At 40.6% G+C, this 21412-nt stretch overlaps 1 protein-coding gene across 3 annotated transcripts in view; it reads right to left on the reverse strand.

Annotated features, from left to right (window-relative positions):
* The window catches only part of LOC115371426 (glutamate receptor 1-like), a 121673-nt gene that overhangs the window by 29151 nt on the left and 71110 nt on the right, over positions 1–21412 (reverse strand). The window contains exons 1-8 of one of the 3 annotated variants that reach the window (XM_030068805.1): positions 19995–20150; positions 18342–18526; positions 14848–14901; positions 14434–14592; positions 14115–14282; positions 11435–11539; positions 10012–10122; positions 9636–9842 (exon numbers count right to left, since the gene is read on the reverse strand). In XM_030068805.1, the coding sequence (XP_029924665.1) occupies positions 9636–9842; positions 10012–10122; positions 11435–11539; positions 14115–14282; positions 14434–14592; positions 14848–14901; positions 18342–18526; positions 19995–20016 (1011 nt within the window). In that variant the 5' untranslated portion in view covers positions 20017–20150. Of the gene's footprint in view, positions 1–9635; positions 9843–10011; positions 10123–11434; positions 11540–14114; positions 14283–14433; positions 14593–14847; positions 14902–18341; positions 18527–19572; positions 19682–19994; positions 20151–21412 lie in introns of those variants that run through there. The other 2 variants (XM_030068806.1, XM_030068807.1) reach the window with 2 other exon arrangements.

Here is a 21412-nt window from a genome sequence, read left to right on the forward strand (position 1 = left end):
GCCTTCTCGACCAACATCAGTGTGTGACCTCACCAATGCGCTTTTGGAAGAATGGTCAAAAATTCCTATAAACACTCTCCTCAACCTTGTGGACAGTCTTCCCAGAAGAGTTGAAGCTGTAATAGCTGCAAAAGGTGGACCGACATCATATTGAACTCTATGGGTTAGGAATGGGATGGCACTTCAGTTCATAGTATGAGTAAAGGCAGGTGAGCGAATACTTTTGGTAATATAGTGTAGGTATGTATGTAGGTAGGTATGTTTGTGTGTGTGTGTGTGTGTGTGTGTGTGTGTGTGCGCGCATGTGCGTGCGCACTGTCATGTCCTAGAAATTATTATGTTATTTTGTTAGGTTTTGTTGTGTCATGTCTTTGACGTTATGTGTTGTTTTGTTATGTCTTGTCTCGTGACTTCCTGTTTTATTTTGAAATCCCACTCTCCTCTTGTGTCAGGTCACTTGCCCTTCCCCTTGTGTGTTTCCCTCTAGTCTGATTGTCTGCCACGCCCTGATTGTTTCCACCTGTTCCCCATTACCTTGTGTGTGTGTATATATAGTCCGTGTTTCCCTTTGTCCTGTGCCAGTTCGTCCTGCTTCGTCTTGTTTGGTTCTGCTTTGTCACGTCACGTCCATGATCTTTATCAAGTCAAGTCACGTCAAGTCAGGTTTTGTATTTTCTTTGATACTTTGCTTTGTCATAGTTAAGTTTCATGTTCTTTTGATACTTTTGTCTTGCCTTCATTTGGAATTATATCCTCGTTAAGAGTGATTTTCTGTTGTTACTTTGTATTGTGAATTTTAGTTGTTACTTTTCCTTGTTATTAAATTACTTTGGTTGAACTCTTGTGAGTCGTGCATTTGGGTTCTATCCCCGTTAGTCATAGTTGTGACAGAACGAACTGGCCAGACTGAACCCAGCCGACTCAGATCTGATATCATGGATCCAGCAGAGCTACGCCTGTTTTTTGAAAAAGTGTTGGATTTTGAACTGTCTGTGGAGAACCTCATGGTGGCTCAGTCCCATCAGGAGGCTCATCTCCTTAAAAGAATATACATCCAACAGCTTTGGTTTAAAGAGAGACCGTGGGTGAGTCATTTTGTTCCCCACTTAGATGTTGTCCGTGACAGATTAAATAAATTCCTGCAGAACACCTCACCAGACACTCCAGATTCCTTCCAACCTGCACCCCAGTCTCATGTGCCACAGCAGCTCCCTGTTGCCTGTCCTGCTGGTCCATTCCAGAGCCCATTTCTGGGAACCCGACTGGCCTTTGGGGGTCCTCGTAGCCACCAGCTGGCCAGGCGCCGGCTTGCTGGTCAACAGCGTGCTAGTCGCAGCCCAGCCATCAGCCTCGGCACCCTGGCAAGCTCAGCCCGGAGCCCCAGCAGCCCAGTGAGTCAAGCCACGAGCCCCAGCAGCCCAGTGAGTCAAGCCACGAGCCCCAGCAGCCCAAAGTGTCAAGCCACCAGCCATAGCAGCCCAAAGTGTCAAGCCATGAGCCCCAAAAGCCCAGTGAGTCAAACCACCAGTCCCAGCAGCCAAGCTACCAGTCCAAACAGTCTAGCTAGTCCAGCTACTAGCTATAGCAGCCCTAGCAGCCTAGCTAGCCCAGCTACCTGCCATAGCAGTCCTAGCAGCCTAGCTAGCCCAGTTACCAGTCCCAGTAGCCTAGCTACCAGTCCAAGCAGTATGCACAATGCAATTGCTAATTATCCACATTTAAGTCCTCCATTACAGCCTGTAGGTGTGAGCTCTACGCGCCACATGCAAATACTCAAAAACATAAGTTTAAACTGGCATAAAATGGGCTTGTATTTCATGCTTGAAAAAGTTAAAATTGAAAAAAAAAAAAATGAAATAAAATTTAAAAAAGCATTTGTCAGGTTCTAACAAAAGGAAAAAAAACCAAGATCTTGAACTTTAATTAATTTAATGCGACTCTGATAGTGACTGTGACTCCATAAAATCTCAACATTTAGTTGTCAGCCATCTTTAGAACCTTCTATTTCAAGGTCTGACTATTTTAAAAAGGTTTGACGCCCTAAGACGTGGCACTGTAAAACTTGTCCTCTTGAAGGAACATCAGGAAGTTTAATGATTTAATATCTTGGGGAAAGAAGCACAGTGGTTAGTGTTGTTGCTTCACAGCAAGAAGGTCCTGGTTTGATTCCTGGCCAGGTGACCAGGGTCTTGTCTTGTCTCTTTCTTGTCCTTTTGTGTCTGCAGGGATTTTCACCAACAGCTCTGGTTTCCTCCCAAAGACATGTAAGTCAGGCGAAGTGGAGACACTAAATTGCGCCTAAGTGTGAATGTGTGTGTGTGTGTGTGTGAATCTGTGTGTCTGCCCTGCGATGGACTGGCGACCTGCCCAGGGTGTTTCCCCACCTTCTGTCCAGTGAGTGTTGGGAAAGGCTCCAGCACCCAGTGACACTAATTAGGATAAGCAGCTTGGAAAATGAATGAATGAATGACTAACTTCTTGAATGCATTTGGACCTTTTCACTGACAATTTTATTTAACTGAATTTAATGGTATATCTGCATTGCATGTTGGAAAAGAATCGGTTTGTGGCATAAAATGTGATTCTTTCCCACTGCTGGGAACTGGCAGCAGGCCTGACAGAAGACTTTATGCACTAACTTCGTCACTTGTTGAGTTATTCTACCACATCAGTTGTTTTAGGTTTTGTTGCTGCAGTGGTTTGTGCTCCTCTGCATTTTCTTCTCCAGCTCCACTGCCACTCCACTCCACTGCTCCTGGCTGTGTGATTTCTTGTTTCCTGATCAAAAACCAGAGTGTACCAGAAAAGAAAAATCACAGCCTCCCATGAATCACCAACGGTGGCCCACAGGGAAGAGTTTGCATTCATGTGACATCTGAACAAAAAAAAAAAAAAAAAAGTGAATAGGGTGAGATGCAAAAAGGAGTCTGTTGTCATTGGGGGTATTTTTTTGACCCGTCATTTTTAATTTTTACAGGCATTTTATTGAACTTTCAAGGATATTTTTGCCCTGAGGCACAGTTAATGCCCAACCCCAGTCAGCAGGGATGACCATCAAATCAACTTTCTGTGAGCAGGGAGAGAGAGAGAGAGACACTATGAGAGAGCAGGGGAGAGAGAGAGATGTAGACAGACAGAAATCAGTTTGGTAACATTTCTAAAAAACAAACAAACACAAACTAGATAGATAGATAGATAGATGGATGGATGGATGGATGGATGGATGGATGGATGGATGGATGGATGGATGGATGGATAGAAAATTCACAAACCTATTAAGTATGCATGTGGAGTATAAATGCAATTGGAGGGTTAGTGGTTCACTTGTCACAGTTTGGTTTACAGAAAATGGACTGTTTAGAATGCATACCTCCATATAAGTTCACTTTGAGTCAAACATCAATTATTAAGGACTGGAGAAGTGGAGATTCCCAGGACAGATACTGCTGCAGGCTGACAGCTCATCAACTCACACTGTATCACAACCAGCCTCAACCAAGCAATTTGATTAACTGGTCCATACACCTCAACCAGCTCTCCTTCCCACCATGCAGGACACTCACACTGAGTGCAGCTAACTGGGATTTATTCTAGTGCTAAATAGGAAGCTATTTAGAAATCTTTTAGCCAACATTCCTGTTTGTCCTGTGTTTCTCCTGAAGCAGTTGCAAATACACAGTGAGTTGCAATTAGAAAAACACTGGTCATCTTATCTCCATGCAAATATGCACTACATAAAAATGCACACAAGAAAACAGATTATTGTGAGGACCCAGTGTGTTTAGATTAAGGCAGGAACTCAAAAAGACCAGTATAACTGTGTTATGAAGTGTTGGATCAAGACAGGTGGTGGAAGATATGTTAAAATGACCCCACCAGTTCAAACAGAGGGTGTTCATGTAGTGCCAGACACATGGTAAGGACCGTACTTAATATTGGTTCCGCTAGTGTTTCCAGTCGGACACGGACCTCCCCAACATGGCCTGTTGTTTACTAAAAAGCAGCTTCTGGCTGTCAGAGAACATTATTACATCATAATAAACCGTTTATGTGAATAAACAGCCAACACTGTGAACCAAGTGTGATTCAAAATGCATTTACTGAACAACCACAACAAGTCCCTCAATCACGTTGTTGTAACATTCAGCTGCCAAAGTCACAGTAGTATGGACTTCTGTTCTGTGCTGCTTCACATGAAACTGTCAATCAACAGCCTAAATTATAAACACAAAGTTCAAATAACATCGGCATGTGCTAACAGGGCTAGCAAAAGATGTGATGCGAGGCTGCCTGTTAGCTATTTCTGCTGTTTTTTCCTTGTGCTTTAAGCGCATTTAGTTAAGCATCAAGTTGGTATTTATGTGATATAGGAGTTTAACACCACATATCTTGCACTGCACGTTATCGTCTGCCTTTTTGTCAAAGTATTTCCAGACATCACTCTTCCTGGTCGCGGCTGACATGGTGCATGTAACGCAAAATGAATTGTAGCCAAACCAACACACTGCGCAGGTGCTCGAATAGAAAAACATTACTCGAATACTGACGTCAACAACGAGTACTCGAGTAATCGTACCCAGTACCACCCCTACTAATTACAGAATTTGCAACTGTGTTAACTTTTATTCCGGCTCTTAGTAGATAGGATGCCAAATTGGCCAAACTCACAGGTGCAACATGATGCAATAAACAGGGCAAATAATGCTACTTAGTAAACTTGGCCTAATGTTAACTGACTACTACTACTAGTAGGGGAGAGTGGGGTAATTTGTGCCACCCCTGTTATCTAGAAAACCATAGAAGAAGTTGGTCATATGACCACATATTTTTGAAGAGGCATCCATTTCACTCATCCTGCAAAGAAGGGAGACACATGGCTTGAGAGCTAAGCACATTTCAGTTCAAAAAACATTTTTTTGCCCTCCAAAGTAAAATTTCTATGACCAAGGTTTTTTGATTGCTGTGTTTGAACAATTCTAGAAAACTTTGAAAACAGTTCACACAGGTTTTAGTACTTTAGTAAGCTACACCATGAGTCTATACAGTTAGCATGATGTTAGCTCAAAACAGCTGGGGGATGCATTTTTTTTCAAAATGGTGGGCTTGGGGTAATTTGTGCCAAAGGGCCTGGGGTAAGTTGTGCCAGTGGCACAACTTGTGATTATATACTATATATTACTTTATTGTATTTTATTGTTATTGTACATTGTCTTACCTTTGATCACTAAAACTATTCAGATTCAGATGAAGATGATTTGCAGGTGCTCATTTTGGAATTTTTATTTTGTTCTGGGTATGTGTTCATGTGGCGCTAGGCCTTGTTATAGAAAAGTGGCCTGTGATCATGTTAAAATAATAAATAAATGTTAAATAAATAATTTTGTGTTGAATTTGTTGTGCTTTTATATAGCATTATCATCTGTGAGATTAAAATGATCTGTTTTACTTCAATTATCAATGGCACAATTTACCCCAGTGTATTCTCTCTAATGGCACAATTTACCCCGCACCAGGGGCAAGTTGTGCCACAAAACCACTTTTTTTTCAAAAGCTATATTTCTCAAACAGTTTTTATAAGATCCAAAGTAGTGCTGGGCGATATGACCAAAAATTCATATCACGGTATAAATTGCATCCCTCACGGTAACGGTATATATCGCGGTATAAATGTTGCAGTGTAAAACTTATCATGGAAGTGTTTCTAAATGTTTTTTTTAGACCCTTTGCAAGGCTAAATTGTTTTAAAAACAATAACAACAAAAAAAACAAAAACAAAGATATAATGTAATTTTTGAGCATTTATTGTCCAAAGAACAAGAGAGGTACAGATTTAGAAGTACAAAAATTCTCACAAAAATAAAGTGAATATTGTAAACAGTTCTCTTGTGCAAAAAGTGTCACAGAACATTTGGTTTAATATTTAAATTAGCTGCAAGCATAAACACTGAACTTTGGTTCCTCTACTCCAAAGTGCAAAATTTTGGACTAGAGGACTTTGGGGGGTTACGACGGATCTTTTGTAGCACAGAGGAGATACGATGCTCAAACACTCGGTATGTAGTATTATGAGTTGTAGAACATAATAAATTATCTTGCAGGAGTAGATGTTTTCCAGTAAGCTTGACTCCAATAATTTAACAATATGTTAAATTATTATTTGTTTTAAAAATGCAAATTACTTATCAAACAGACCTAACAATTCAACTACCAATGAATGAGCAGGAGTATGCCTGTGATAACACAGATTGAATATGAAAAATAAGCCGAAGTGATACCTCTTCTCTAAATAGACAAGCTAAGCCAGTGTGCTGCTGTTAGCCAGTGAAACTACAGCAGAGTGGCACCTCTTCGCTTTGTTTCACAATCTATGTCAGTGCGCTGCTGTAGCCTGGAAAGTTTCTCTGCCTTTTGGCTCGTGTAGTGCCGGTAGATTCCGTTTTATTTGGCTAATTCCGCGATTCCGTCCGCAATTCCGTGATCGATAAGCTGACGATACCACAGTAGAGCACAAATCTCTACCGTGGCTCAATTTATATCGTTTCTACCGTCATACCGTGTATACCGCGCAGCACTAATCCAAAGTGATTGTTCCCAGGGATGCACAACATCTTAAACTATATGTGCATATTTTAGTTGGAGGCATTACTTTAGTCCCCTCGCTTTAAAGGCACTTTAAGTAAAAATTGGCACTACTTACCCTACTCTCCCCTACTTGTGGTAAATAGGAGTAAAATTACTGGTGCAAAAAACTTGAGATATACCAAGTAGCTGATTTAAAGTGCACATAGAATAAAAGTTACAGAGTTACTATGCTAGTGCTTTGTTGGTGCTCTGCCCACATAAGAGAACAGCAGTATAGTCCAGAGTACAGACGCAAAAAGACTGTATATACTGATTTATTGTCCTGGGACTTTTCTGTACACTGACTTCTAATGATCAGATATCAATAGGCTCCATCAACAGCTTGTTATTGAAATAAACACTGTCAGTTGTGACAAACTGAGTGTAACAGAACACATATTCATTTCCAGTGAGGATATTGTGCTTTTTTCTGAATACAATTGTCATCCAATCATTTGAGGCTTACATCCAGGACACGAGAAATCACTCTTGTTTTCCACTGGATTTCAATGGGTACATCTGCTGTTTGATGCCCATCAAGGTTTTCCATTATCTGTCTTTAACTTAATACATGTAGATAAACTGCTGTTTGATGCTTTGTCCGACAAAATTAGCATGAAAAACACACATCATATCCATACTATTACTGAGACAGAATGCATATTACTACAAGTGAGCACACTCTATAATAAATCACCAGGCCAGGAAAAAGACGTCAGTAGTAGCATAGTTATGGATCTGTGTTTTTAAAATGGCTTGATTCAGTCATGTTTTGTCATGCCTTGATGTTCATGATGTGTAACAGCAGCTGTGTTGCTGCTCTGGTTGCTAAACTGCTTCAAGTAGCAGCATTACCAAGCTGGCTACAATATTTAATATTTAGTCGGCCATGTGTTGCACACTTCACTGTAAATCCTGTGCGTGATGATGTGGTAATTTGATAATTGTCCTACCTGGTCAACAGCTATTGTACACCAGTCATGTGTCACTGATTCTTGGGAATTTGGATAAAACAGGTTTTAATTTTGAAAAAAAAAAAGTGCGTTAAATTGAAAAATCTGAAGGTATATCATTATAGGCCAAGGTCTTGGCTGTTCAGCAATGTACCGGTGCAACCTCCTCATTTTGCACTTTTTTCATAAAATAGGTTTTTCCAGTTATTAGGCTACTTTGTTTTTGTCAACACCGTCACCGTAATGTTTTTTTTTTTTAATTTGAAAAAATATTTTTGTATTAAAGAGACTATTACTTTAATAACTCAACAGCAGCAAAGAAACATATTGTAAGCATATTCATTTAAAACCAATATAACTGCCTCTGACGGTGGTGACACTAATCTGACGGTGGTGACAGTGGCCTCATTAAAACGTACATTTCCAAAATTTATACCACTCAAGTCAATGGCTTCTTGTTTAACAACTTTATTTAACTATTTGGTACAAAAAATAACAATCCTGAGCACTGTTATAAGCATTTTTCAGACTTCAGTCATCACCGTCAGACAGAAAACCTGACGGTGGTGACGTCTGACGGTGGTGACAAAAACCTGCTCTTTCACATGATAAGCATGAGTTGTTCACATTAGCCAGCTTGTTTTCGCCCTGTTGCTACCTACATCAGACCTCTTCTTAAAAAGTATACATTTATTCCATAATCTAATTTAATATTTTTTATACAGAAGTGACGGTGTTGACATGTTATGGTTGTGACAGTAGCAGTGTCCCAAAATATGAAGAGATTTAAGAGAAAATAGAAAACTTCCAGGAGCCTGAGTGGTCTTGAAGCATGCAGTAGAACTGAAGGTTTGAAAAGGGCTCCTCAGGAATGTAATTGACCTTGTAGTTTTTTTATTATTATTTTTTAAATATATATCTGACGGTGGTGACGAATATCTGGGACACATTTTGAGCAACCACAAAATAATAGTAAATATTGTTCAAAACCCATCGTTTGTAGTTTTTAATACATATTATGGTGTACTCTTTCATGTGGTAAAGATATTCAATGAAATTATTACTGTTTGTTGTTTTAATCAAGTTGAAATGATTATCTCCTATCCGAGGACAACTGGTTTTGTAGGCCATGGGCCAACATATAATCATTAAATTAATACAAATTAAAAATAAACCTATAAAAGAACCTTACAAAAGTGCAAAGGACCCCCTGATTATGCCCTTGATTCTTTTTATTCATTAAAATGTTGTAAATTTCGAGCAGAAATAGCATTTTTCTTAGTGGGACATGATTTATCCAAATTCTCAAGAATCAGTGGTGTACAATAGCCAGGATCTCCTCTTTATGTGGTCCCTCTCAGGATTTCTTCCCTTTTTCCCTGTTTCATCTGCAGGTTTTTGGGGAGTATGTTTTGCCCATTATAAGGATAAAATCAGGGGGGTTCATCCTGTTTTGTTTGTTGTAAGCCTGTGGGCCTGTTAAGCCCTTTGAAACTGTAAACAGTAATATGGGGTTGTAAATAAACTTGAATTTGACCTTTAGTGTGTGTTGTTGTTAATGTAGTGGAAATACTGAGCCACTGATGAGAAACTGAAGTGATAGGATGGACCCCAGAGCCTGTCATCACTTTCGATCCCATCTGCTGGCATTAAGGTGAATTCAAAGCACAAATGCCCAATGTTCATTCTCATAATGATGGGCCTTTTTAAATTTGAAGGAATTTACAGGCACAGACAATGAGTCAGTTTACCTCAGTGTTATCATTACAGTTTCACCTCACCCCTCAGAGTTGACATTTTGGGGGGAAGTCAACACTAAATCACAAACACCAGAAAACTTTTGCTCCACTGCGCTTGAGGGGTTGATTTCAGTCAAGTATTTTTGACAGCAGTCAGTGGCAAATTACCTGTGGCTTCATCACTGGTTGGGAGTGGCCAGTAGTGCACCCTGCCTGAAAGTTTCAACTGCTAGAGGGCAGTGCAGCAGAAGTTTTCTGCTGGTGTTGAGCCACTCTTTAAAGCATGGTTTGGTATAGCACTGGTAGACCAGTGGGGACTTACCCCATACACTAGTTCTCCCACCATGCCGTTCCAGATCTTGGTCTCTGGGTCTCTGGAGCCATACTTTCCGTCACCGACCAGCTCAAGCCGGTAGGCAAAGCCGACGTGCTTGGCGATCTCCGTGGCCAGTTCGACACAGTAGCCCTCGTACTTGTCGTTTCCAACAAGCTGCTCATGGTTCTTCTTCAGCATCACGTAGGGAGCTTCCTGCAGGGACAAGACACACACAGACAGTTGGTGATGTGTGTTTAGAGTTCAGTTGTTCAGCTGTCCTAGCTCCAGGGCGGAGACAGTGTGCATTGTGTGACCCTTCTATTCTACTCTATTCTACCTTATCAGGCAGTTAGTGACTATATAAACTAGGCTGCATTCTTACCAGTATGGTGGTGACTACGTAGGTTCGGTTCTGCAGGCCGTAAAACACCTCTATCACTGGCTGGTAGACGGCTGTGTTGACGTAGCGCTCGTTCTCGTTCCAGTAGCCAACCTGGACATGTAAACAGGACCAGTTAATTAAGATAATTAAGATATTTGAGAAAATTTACTGAAGTAGTTGAAACAGCAGTGCAACCAGTATGGAAACAGTACATTATTTTGTGTTCTGTCTTGACCTTGACTTTTGCACATCTTGGAGTTTTTCACCCAAGAATCCGTTTTCACGACAGCCAGGTGAGCTGTTTTTGGAGGCGGTTTGTTGTTAATGACATATCGAAACAATTGAAACTGACATGGTAGTGAATGACACTTCCTTTGTCCAATAATCTGTAGTACTGAAGCATTTCAGGTGCCATAAAGATAATACGTTTTGCTACCCAGCTCTACCAAGAACATGTTGTCTGGGCAAATGAAAGTGCTGGTTACACGGTGACGGTGACCACAGAGGGGGGTGAAACTAATGGAGCTAATTGGAAACCCTACATGGGTTGGCCAAAAAATGAATACATAAAAGAAAGTAAATAAAAATTAAATAATACTTGGACGGCCATTAACATACCTGGGCAGTGTGGAAAATATTGAACTGATTCCTGGTCATAGGCTGATGCTGCTCTATTTGTTGTTATGTTGAGGAAACGCTAGAGGCTGTAGGGTTTGCATATGCATCAACACATCATCATGCCACTTTATCGTCGATATCATGATATAACACTTGCTGTGTACAATTTTATACCGGTAATTATGGTGAATGACATAATATGGCAGACCCTCAACAATCCTGCCAAGTTTGACTAAAATCTAATACAAAACTGTCCGAGTTATTGCAAATGATTACAATACACCCACCAGCTACTCTTAGAATGGGTGGATAAGAAATGTGATGGATTTATTATTGGGTAATAAATCCACTCTGGGAGCAACAAACATAGTGTGCAGACTTTTTCTTCATTTCGTGGTTTTGGATTGCTGCTTCAGTCCTGCATCTATGGTTAACATTGGATGTGTATGTATTTCTTGCAAATATTTGCTTGGAAACAAACAAGCCAGAAGCTCTGAAGTGACAACACTTGAGCCCTACAGAGGTTGAAAAAAAAACAAAAAAAACCACAACTATATACCCTCCCACCCATCTGAACCTTTATTGCAATACTGATTCATATTCTTGTTCAGTGGTGTAATACCAGGGGTCTGCAGACTTTAATTCCAGCCAAACACGATAGCAGATTAACAGATTTTACTAATTAACACACCTTCACCCAGAGAGAGGGGGAGTAATTAGTGAAATGAGCTGATGTGGTGAAAAGCTGCACACTCCTGCTCTGCTGTAAAGTACATTTAACACAACAGCACGCTGGGTGTTTTACCTTCCTCGGTCCCACGTGGCTGAGCTCCATAACAGTCAGGGTGTAGTTGGTGCGATGACCTCGCTCATCAAACTGCACATGACCACTGAGCCCCTCCAGACGCACCTGGGCTCACACACACACACACACACACACACACACACACACACACACACACACACACACACACATATTGTTTATGCTGGTGTATGTCAGTGTGTGTCAGCAGCATCTGTGTGGATGTGTGCGTGAGTATATGAATGTAGGTGTGCTTCATAGAAATAGAATTGAGTAGAATCAGCATGGGTATTTGGTTTATGGCAAGTTGTTGCATTTACCATGTGTTTTCTGTTTCCAAAGCAACACATTCACTGATGTCACCGTGTTGGCAGAAGATGCTAACATGTAATTTATGCAATAAAATAGAATGCTATTATAGGCCGACATTATTTTTGTAGGTTTGAAACCTTAATATGAATCCAACACTATGTGAATAGTATATTCACATACCATTTGTGGAGAAATTTTACAGAGTGCAAACACTCGGAGCTATGTTGGCAAAAGTATCCCACAATACAGTGCAGTAATTTGATCTAATAGTAACACCCTCAGTACTCCCACAGAAGTGAAGAAACGACAACAACTCAAGAGGTTTTTTACATTAATGCTCACTGTTAGTTCAGATGGCTGACACAGGTCACCATGGTTATAGCTGGAGAGTATGCAGTCTATAGTATGCAATTCTGGACGCAACAACTTGTTCATGTTGGCAAATGCCTCGTACATGACTAATGTAAAACATGTTCTGTTGTGAAATGAGTAAAAATAAATAAATAAATACGAAAACAGCCCTGTGGTTGTTGCATTTCTGTTTACTAAAAACAGTTTTTTGGAAGTAGGTTATGGAAAAGGATTTTGGAAGTAGCCTTATTCAGTGGGATTTTGTTGACAATACCAATACCGCAGCGGGTTAGGATTAGATGACAGAATAGCCACAGTTAAATGTGCTGGTTTCCCTTTTTCTCATTACCATGAAACAGTGTATACTGTTCTCTTTCTGCTGTAGTTTTGACGAACTGACAGGATCGAACAAGTGCCGGCTAATTTCAGCCTTACAATGTCAGCATTCTGGGCCACGGAGACATCCAGTGGCCAGCATCAAATGGTTGGTATCTGTTAGACTTTGTATGGCTCACATGTGAAGGAAAAAGCTTTTGTATTTGGGATGTCATTTTGTGTAGCTTGTAACTGTGTTGACTATGATATTCATTAGGCGGTCTGAGGGGGGATGAGTGGGCATGCCAACCCCCTTGTTAGCTAAATGACCAAAATGCATCCCCCTTATTAATATATGTATTATTTCTACTTTTTCTATAGATGTTTGGTGTAACCTGGGAGTAGAGCAGGTAAAGTTTATGCCATCAAAACTACAGTGTTTCTAAGTTCTATTAAATTGACTGAAATCAATTTAGTAAGATAATTGTTTTAATTAAATTGTATGGAATTGTGTGTGGGGATGTTTCTATGCATTTTGTTTTATGTATTTATATGTTGGAAGCGAGACGTGTATGGTGTGACCACATGAATTGAGGATGAAAAGCAAGAGGATAATAAATAGGATAATAAAGTTTACCTTGATCTTGACCTTCAGAAGAAAACAATATTGTGATTCTGGGCTAAAATCAGCAGGATTTCCTTGTTACTAAATCCCTTTGCAAAGTAGAATCTGATGAGGCTATCCGTTCACACACACACACACACACACACACACACACACACACACTGATGGCAGAGGCTGCCATGCAAAGTGCCAAGCAGCAGGTAGGGGTTCAGTGTTGGTCAAAGGCACTCCGACACACTGTCTATAAGAGCCGGGGATTAAACTAGGAACCCTCCAATTACTAGACAACAACCATGTCCGCATTGTGTCTAATTTTCTAGTGTGAGTTTGTCTGTCCATACTGGTTATTTTTATGAAATGTGGTCTGAAATGTAAGTTCAGTCAGGAAGACACATCACTCAGCCTCTCCCTGGCATCATTAGCCTATCTAGAGCCTCTCTTGCACGGACTCTTCTCTTCTTCTTCTCTTCAACATCTGCCGGCTCGCTCACAGCCCCATTCACAGCCCTCTCTCTATTCCTTTTAAGGCACTTCCATCTCAAGCAGCCTCAGAGAGAGCAAATCAGCTCTCCTGCCTTTTTGCTGTCATCAATGAGGTCCAATCAGAATCTCTGCCTCCCAATCGTCTCGTTGTCACTTTTCTCTTGTGAATAATCATTCAATCATGTCTGTGGTGTCATTCGGATCTGACATGTAGCTCGCCCCTCCGTCTCCACACCAACATCAAATTAGAGACTCCGGGGGGAAGGATATCAGCCATTCTTAAGGGATCATCATTATTACTATCATCTCCCCTTTCAAATGCCTCTGCCTTTCGCGAGACCTCGTTTATTTTCATATTAGTCTTTCCTGATGGAAACAATGCACCCACTGTACTCTCCCTCCAAGCAATATCAGCCCTTTTCTATTTTCTGACGTCTTCCATTGTCTGTAATTTTAACAATGCTTGTTTTTTTCAGGATGGAACTGCCAATAAACCCCATTGGCAACTAAAGAATCTTTTACACAAGACAAGTTCTACTCAGTTACATTTCTATGGTGTGTCTACTTCTGCATGTGTGGGTGTGGGTGTGCGTGCACCTGTTGCAGGGCTCTCTGTATATCAATGCCCTGTCCCCAGGGAGCGGGGGGGTTGGCCAGGCACTCCCCTGCGTTGCCACGGCGAGAGATGTCTATCCGTTGTTTCCGGAGGTTCTGGAACGCCGTCGCCATGACGCTAACACCGTCATAGGTCAGAGCACCTGTGTACTGGCCAATCAAAGACAATGCCAATTAAATCCACAGTCATTGTGTTAGAAGAAACTATTTTTTTTTTTGCAGTAACATTTAGTAGAACAGAATAAAAAACAGGCTTTGTGTCTGTATGTGTGTGTATCTCCGTGTGAGTGTGTGTGTGTACCTTCAGCCTCCTGCGGGCCAGTTTAAGGTCTTTGCTGTCGAACTCGAGCCAGTCCTGGTTGACTTTCTCCACCATCGGGTCTGACGCGTTCATGAGCTGGAAGCCTGTCACGTTGGCACCCAGCTTCTGAAACTCTGTGAAGTTCAGGTCCATGAAGCCCTGACACACAAACACACACACACACACACACACACACATCCACACACAACTGGTATGTTCACTGCTGATTTTTTCATTCCTTCGTTTTGTTTGACATTTACATTGATATGGAAATTGTAATGTTGATTAATGTGCATTGTCCCTGGTAATTAAAAAAAAAGAATAACTTTTTTTTACCTTGTGAAGAGCTTTGTAGAATTTTGAGATAGATAGATAGATAGATAGATAGATAGATAGATAGCCTTACAAACTTACCAAATTGGCAATAATATAATGGTAGTTCTTTAAGTTTCTCTTCTGAGCAGCAATCTAAACGAGAAAATCAGAAAAAAGTGGTAATTATGTTTTTCTCATAGTTTGTAATGGTGACAAAAAAAGTAGCCATTACACTCATCTGCCTGAGTGTGTGCGTGCGTGCTTGCGTGCGTGCGTGTGTGCGTGAGTGAGTGCGTGTGTGTCCTCTCAGAAAGCAGCTAATTGGAGAGCTTTCTTCCTCTTTAAAGAATTAATTGTCTATCTTCATCATCTGAGAGAGAGAGTGAAACGGGTTTTTTTTTCTCATAATTTTTTTTTCTCATAAATTTCTCATAAATTTATGAGAAAAAAACATGAACATTCCGAGGTTATAAAGTGACAAATTTGCGAGAAAAAAATCAGAAATTCTGATATTAAAGAACATTTATGAGAAAAAAACTGGGAAAACCTTTATCTAAGTATGGGACTTAGTAAGAAGGAAATCCTGGTTATATTGGGCTAATGTGCACAGAGGGGAGAGGAGGAAGAGGAGGAGGAGCTGGTAGAATAAGTGTGAAGTGGAGGAAGAGGAGGAGGAGAGGGAAAGCTGTGGAGCTGTGGAGGTGTTGGCACCTGTCACCATCACAGGTCAAGTTTCAGTCCTAATGAGCAACAGTCAACCAACAGAGCACTGACACAGCTGGTCCGGCAGCTCTGGAACACCCCCCACTGCTGAAAGGGTGTGTGTGTGTGTGTGTGTGTGTGTGTGTGTGTGTGTGTGTGTTCGGGGGGGGGGCTTGTCACTGACATGTCAGTGTACTTCTCAAGTACACTGACAAGTCATGAGGTCTAGCGCAGAGCCTTAAAATCTTACAGTACAATAAAAGACAGCAACTTAGGCCACGAGACCAATTAACCCAGCAGATCAATAATACCTTTTGTATGCCGGTGAAATTAAACTAAACACCAGAATCAAACAAAATGAAACAAAAACTTCATTAAGCTAAAAACAATGATAATGCCAAGACCTGACTGAAACCAGTGGCTATACCCAGTACATCCAAAATGCCACCTGATAATTTATTCATATTACACTAACCTGAACTAAAACTAAAGCCAAAGCAAAACTTAACAACAAGTAAACTGAACTCCCAATTGAACAAAAAATTACTTTACAACTAAAGACAAAACAAAACTAATAATAAAGCAACATTTAGCTAATGAACGTCACTGTATTCATATTAAACAAAGCTAATCTAAAACCTAAAAACTAAATCAGATGACGATAAATTAAATGAAAATTCTCAGGAAACTGATGATAGACAAAATTCACTTTCAAGAGTAAAAAATGTTTTTTTGGAAATAAATGTCTAACCACTTTACCCATGTGGTTCTTACCTTCACAGATTCCATGAAATGATGCCTTCCTCTTAAATATTTGGTCAAATAATCAATATCTTTTACCGTTTCCTAGCAACAGGGGGTGGCTCAACTTACCCTTTGGCTCAACTTACCCCAGTCTCCCCTACTTTAATGACTGACTTCAATAGACTGTAAGTGACTCACCGAACCGACTCACTGGCTATAGTCTTTATTCTGAAAGTTTTGTTTTTAAAAAGCATTCTTTAATATGAAAAGTAGCATTAGCACTTTCAGAGTTGTGTGTTTGAGTATTTGGTCCATGGCAGTTCATTGCCCCTGGCAGGGTGTTAGCAGGGCTGGGCTAACAACTGGCCAGCCTTGGAAACTAACGCTCTGGAGCAGAGCTACTGACACTCAAGCCAAGCTAAACAAAACTTAAATCTAAAACAGAAATCAGTGAGCCTTCAGCCAGCAGTTTCATGTCACAGATGCAAAATGCCACCTGATACTTCAGCCTCTGGCAGCCAGATGAAGAGGAAACGGATTTTTCCAAATGACGCTGTGTTGCTTGCCAAACTTCAAATTGACCAGCATTCAGATGCTGTATTGATATCTCTCTTCCTCCTCCTCCTCCTCCTCTCTTCACTTCCTCTTTCTCTTTCACATCCTCTCTTACTTCAGTTGCAGCAATACGCCTGTCAATATCACTGTTTCTCTCTGCAAAACATCCATTTTACTGCAAGAAAAATCCATATCAACCATTTTGTCTTTCTCTGTTTCTCTCTCTCTCTCCTTCTCTCTAAATCTCTATCTGTCTGACAGTCAATTATCTGTACAGCTGAAATCAAAGCACTGCAGAAGAATGGACTCCCATTAAAAGCAGAATACAGGCTCAGTTAGTTGTCTGAAATCTGCGGCTCAGTGAAAACAACCGCAGTTGAAAAGTGAAATACCAGCAGGTTGCAGCAGCAGCGCTGCTTCAAAGTCAGAGAACAGAGACTAACCAACAAACAGACCAACACGCACATCCAAAATAACTCAAAGCATGTCAGCTTGTCTGTTTAAACTTCCCCCACTCCACTTTAGCAGGGTTTACTGTGTACTGATGTGTCTGGAGGAGTGGCTGGTTGTTCAGGCTCTACTGTGAAACTGACACACTCTCTAATAGGCTCTTAACCACTGGCAGACAGCAGTGGCTTCCCAGAGGGAGATGAGAGGATGAAGAGCATGACAGCTGCAGAGCCGAGCCGAGCCAAGCTAAGCCGAGCCGAGCCGAGCCGAGCCAGGGCTCAAACTGCCTGTTAAAGGCTTCTCTTTATCCCAGTGGGAAGCAGACATCCATCATCTACCCAGGATGTTTTTTTTTTTTTTTTGGTCATGTGTCCTTAGTGGATTTGACAGTGTAGGACCATTGTTGGAGAAAGGCACATGGCTTGACTTTGTGAGGTTGGATCAGCCACACACTGCAGACGCTGCAGCTCGCTGTGTCTCAGGCCCGCAGCTGATGACCTCATCATTTCAACTTTGACATGGGATTTAGGAACAAGGAAATCCTGCTGATTTTAGCCCAGAATCATAATATTGTTTTCTTCTGAATCAGCCCAAGTCACAGCAATGTCTCTTCAAAGTCCAGATGCTGATGAGAAGATTGTGATTCTGGGCTCAAACCACCAGGATTTCCTTCTTTCTAAATCCCATAGTAGAGGAAAAACTATTTTTCAGAATTTTTTTCTCATAAATTTGCAACTTTTTAATCGCAGAATTTATTTATTTTTTTCTCATAAATTTGCCACTTTAATCTCAGAGAATATCCAAGTAGCTTTCTTGTGAATTCTGAAGTTATTCATCATCATCATCCTGCAGTGGTGAGTGTGAATTAAAATTTCAGCCAATAAAACTATAACATTATTAAACACCCTCTCTCACCTACCTTATCCCTTCAAAATGCTTATCTCCCAAGCTGATATGCTGTTGGTTTGCAATTTCATGTTCAATGTTCATTGTTACTTTAAACAGCAAAATGCATGTTATTACACAGATGCACAGTGGGTCTTACGGGGTGGTTGGATCTGAATTCAGTCCACAGACACTTTTTTTGCATATCATGCGGAATGTGAATGCGACATCACGCACAGGTGGACCAGGTTGTTTACCAGGTTGAGAATGGAGTTGAGTCGGTCCAGCTCACAGTCGATGATGATACGATAGTCCTTCTTGTAATCGAGATCCACCAGCAGCTTGATGAAAGCCGCTTCCGTCAGAGTGTCCAGGTTCACAGAGGTGACCTGCCAGCTCTGCTCCGCCGCTGTGTCCAGGATCCTCTGTAGCACCGACAGACCTGACAGACAGGAAGATAGATAGATAGATAGATAGATAGAAAAACACACAACCACATTGAGAATGCATGTGGAGTATAAATGCAGGTAGACATACAGTGTAAAAAATAGAGGGTTAATACCATTAATACCAGCTTGGTATTATCGTCTATTTTAAATTAAAATCATAGTTTTGATATGCAAGTGATCGTTTTTCTTGCTTGGAGATTTTATATCAGTGTAGAACTATTTAACGCCAAAGTGGCATCAAAATTGTCCAGCACTGCTGATCTGCATAAGAAATTCACCCAGCTTCACCACTCCATCCATCTCGCTCCAAATGGCCAAAACCGGTTTAACTCCACACGGAATTTGTACTTCTCTAGGTGTACGTCCTCAATCTTAAGATCACCTGCTGTTTTCCAACAATGGGCAATCTTGAAATTTCACGAGATATTCAAAGTGTTTTTCGGAAATATGAAATTACAGCAAGTGTTTTCAAAAGCTAGCATCGGCCTGTCCATCAAGATGGGATGAGACTTTATTGATATGAATTTATTGACAAGACTTTATTGATCCCTGTGGGGAAACTGTACTCTGTTGGTGTTGCAGCAAAGCTAATGGGACTCAGTTAGGAAAAATGAACAAGTATATGAGCACACAATAAATTACATGGGTTTTCTGCCCCTCCATTTATATGTTATATCAGGTTAGTGCCCGAGCCAGGTGTTGGAATTATGAGTCATCTGTCTGTTGCTAATAAGCTCATGTCTGATGTATGGGTTTGTACATTTTAGCATGTGACTAATACTAGCATTGTTAATCTAGAGCTAGACTTTCAGCAATCCCTGATTATTTGAGACCATTAACAAGGACAACTAATGAAAACAACAGTCTGCATGATCTAAAGTGTGTTTTGTTAAACTGTAAAGCCGCATGTCTGCCCTCTCAAACGGTAGAGGTATACTGGTCTGTGGGATTTTCCCCGCCCGTCTGACATCAGTGCAAATTTGAAATGTTGTTGCTCCAACATATTGTCCCTACTGTACCTCTAAATACTGTACTGTACCTTTAAATGTTCCTTTCATTATTATAGGATGCAAAAAAAGGTTTATTTAAAAAAGCCGCATCGGATACGGAATAGGCCATATTCACACAGCGGCCATTTTCCTGTGACGTCAGGTTCAGGGTGGGAAACTCAAATGTTGTAGTCAAAAGATTAATGCTATACTGCTGTGCTCCAGGTTTCATAATGCAGAACGTGACACAGTATGTTCTTTTCACCCCCAAGTAATCGGCAGCTGAGAAAACAATGGATAGTTAAAATCTGGAGGGACACTGGACACATATTTCAAGGTAAAACAACATATTTGATGACCCATTACCGAGGTTAAGTTTACGTTAGCAATGCATTCAACTAGACCTGTCGCGATATGTGATAAGTCAGTTAATTGCGCGGTAAATTTAAATGAAGTCGGTAACTTTTCTGACCGTGATGAATTGCCACATTCATGCGTGTTTGTTTTCCTCGTCTCTCTCCACCAAAGAGACCAGACGACAAGAGCGTTCACTGTAGAGCATCGTCTGTCAGCGAGGTGAGCTGCTTCATTAGCGGAATGAACGGAGGGAACGCTCTTGTCAGTGTCTTTGTCTCTGTGAGGGGGCGGGGCCATGGGCCACACACACACACACACACACACACACACACACACACACACACACAGAGTGCAATCCTTGTGAGGTAGAGACGCGGCGGAGAAAAGAGCAAGCGAGAGCAACATGGAACTTCTTCCCAAACCAAACCAACAGCCCCCGTGTGGGAATGTTTTGGATTCAAAGCAAATGAGAGAGGGGAGCCCAGTCACCTGGACGAGCCGGAGTGCCACGTTTGTTTTAAAACTATCCAAACTAAAAGAGGGAATACGAGCAGCTTCAGTGCACACCTAAAGTACAACCACCCAAACAGTTTTCCTAAGTTGAGAAAAAAAAAAAAAAAAAAGCTTTGTTAGCAGTTTTGTTAGGAATGTTAGACTGTGCCTCTTTGCTGCTGTTTAATATTTATCTAAGTATTCTTTACAAAGACTTGATCATCCATTTTATTCGTTGTTTTGACTGTGTGTAGTTTTTGAGTGTTTTTTTCTTAATAGAGAAAAAGTGTATTTTTTTTTAATATTGTTTTTGGTTTTTATTCAAGTGCAATTTTTGAAAAGAGACTGAGAGTCCATTTCAATGTTTTTGGTTGTGTTTTTTTTTTTGTTATCAGGGACAGTTGGTCAATTTTTTTGTATTCATAAGGTCTATTTATTTTGATATTTTTATGTCTTATTTATTTTGGATCTTTAAATTTTCTTGTTTTCATTTTTAAACTTTCATGTTGAATAAATGTTTATTTCTCTTTAAAAGAATGTACTTGCATCATTATGTCTTTCATTCATTCATTCATTCATCTTCTAAACCGCTTATCCTCACTAGGGTCGCCGGGGGTTGCTGGAGCCTATCCCAGCGCTCATAGGGCGAAGGCAGTGAAACACCCTGGACAGGTCGCCAGTCCATCGCAGGGCATTATGTCTTTATTGTCATAATTTAAATTTAAAGAATGGTCTGAAAATGTCAAAATTACAACAAATGGTCTTAAAAGCACAATATTACGCAATATTATCGCTTATCGCAATAATTTCTGATACAATTAATTGCACAGCAAAATTTGTGAAGCCAAGTGACTCCAACAAGTGTTAATTGTTAGAGGAATGTGAAATAACAGTACAAATGGACTTAACAGGTAAAAGGTTATGATTCAGACATTTACCAAATTTACCATCAAGAATAAAATGTACAAATCCACACTGTTTTTTGACTTTGGTGCACTGAGCAGGGTTGGTTCTACTGTGAAGTGCCCAGACCAGATACAG

The sequence above is a fragment of the Myripristis murdjan genome, chromosome 14 (assembly GCF_902150065.1).
Source record: "Myripristis murdjan chromosome 14, fMyrMur1.1, whole genome shotgun sequence".
NCBI classification, from domain to species: Eukaryota; Metazoa; Chordata; class Actinopteri; order Holocentriformes; family Holocentridae; genus Myripristis; species Myripristis murdjan.